Below are 478 nucleotides of genomic sequence, written 5' to 3' on the forward strand. Positions count from 1 at the left end.
GAATGAATCAACTGTACCATTTATTATTATTTTTTTTAACCTGGTACTTGTTCTATCGATCTCTTTTGCCGAACTACTCAGCTATGGGGACATAAACACATCAACAACAGCTGTCACGCATAGTGGAGGACAAACACACCCAAACACATATATATATACAACAGGCTTCTTTCAGTTTCCATCTACCAAATCCACTCACAAGGCTTTTGTCAGCTCAAGGCTATAGTCAGAAACTCAAGGTGCCATGCAGTGGAACTGAACCCAGAAACATGTGGTTGGGAAGCAAGCATCTTACCACACAGCCATACCAAAAGAGATTTTTTTATGTATTTTCAAAGGAGGTGAAGAGACGTTAAAAATTAAAATGAACGAATAATAAAAATGAATTTCTTTTTACAAATATAAAGTGTTTATTTATTCAAGTGTTTTATCTTGCTCTTTTCTTCGTTTTCTTCATGAAGTAGTCTTTTGCTGTAAA

The 478-nt window shown here is 35.1% G+C and overlaps 1 protein-coding gene across 1 annotated transcript in view; it reads right to left on the reverse strand.

Moving 5' to 3' along the window:
• Nucleotides 1–386: 386 nt before the first annotated feature.
• Nucleotides 387–478, reverse strand: part of LOC106877442 (glutamic acid-rich protein) — an 8965-nt gene continuing 8873 nt past the window's right edge. Inside the window, exon 6 of the mRNA XM_014926343.2 lies at nt 387–471. Within this exon, the coding sequence (XP_014781829.1) occupies nt 428–471 (44 nt within the window). The 3' untranslated portion in view covers nt 387–427. The remainder of the gene's footprint in view (nt 472–478) is intronic.

The sequence above is a fragment of the Octopus bimaculoides genome, chromosome 25, assembly GCF_001194135.2.
Source record: "Octopus bimaculoides isolate UCB-OBI-ISO-001 chromosome 25, ASM119413v2, whole genome shotgun sequence".
NCBI classification, from domain to species: Eukaryota; Metazoa; Mollusca; class Cephalopoda; order Octopoda; family Octopodidae; genus Octopus; species Octopus bimaculoides.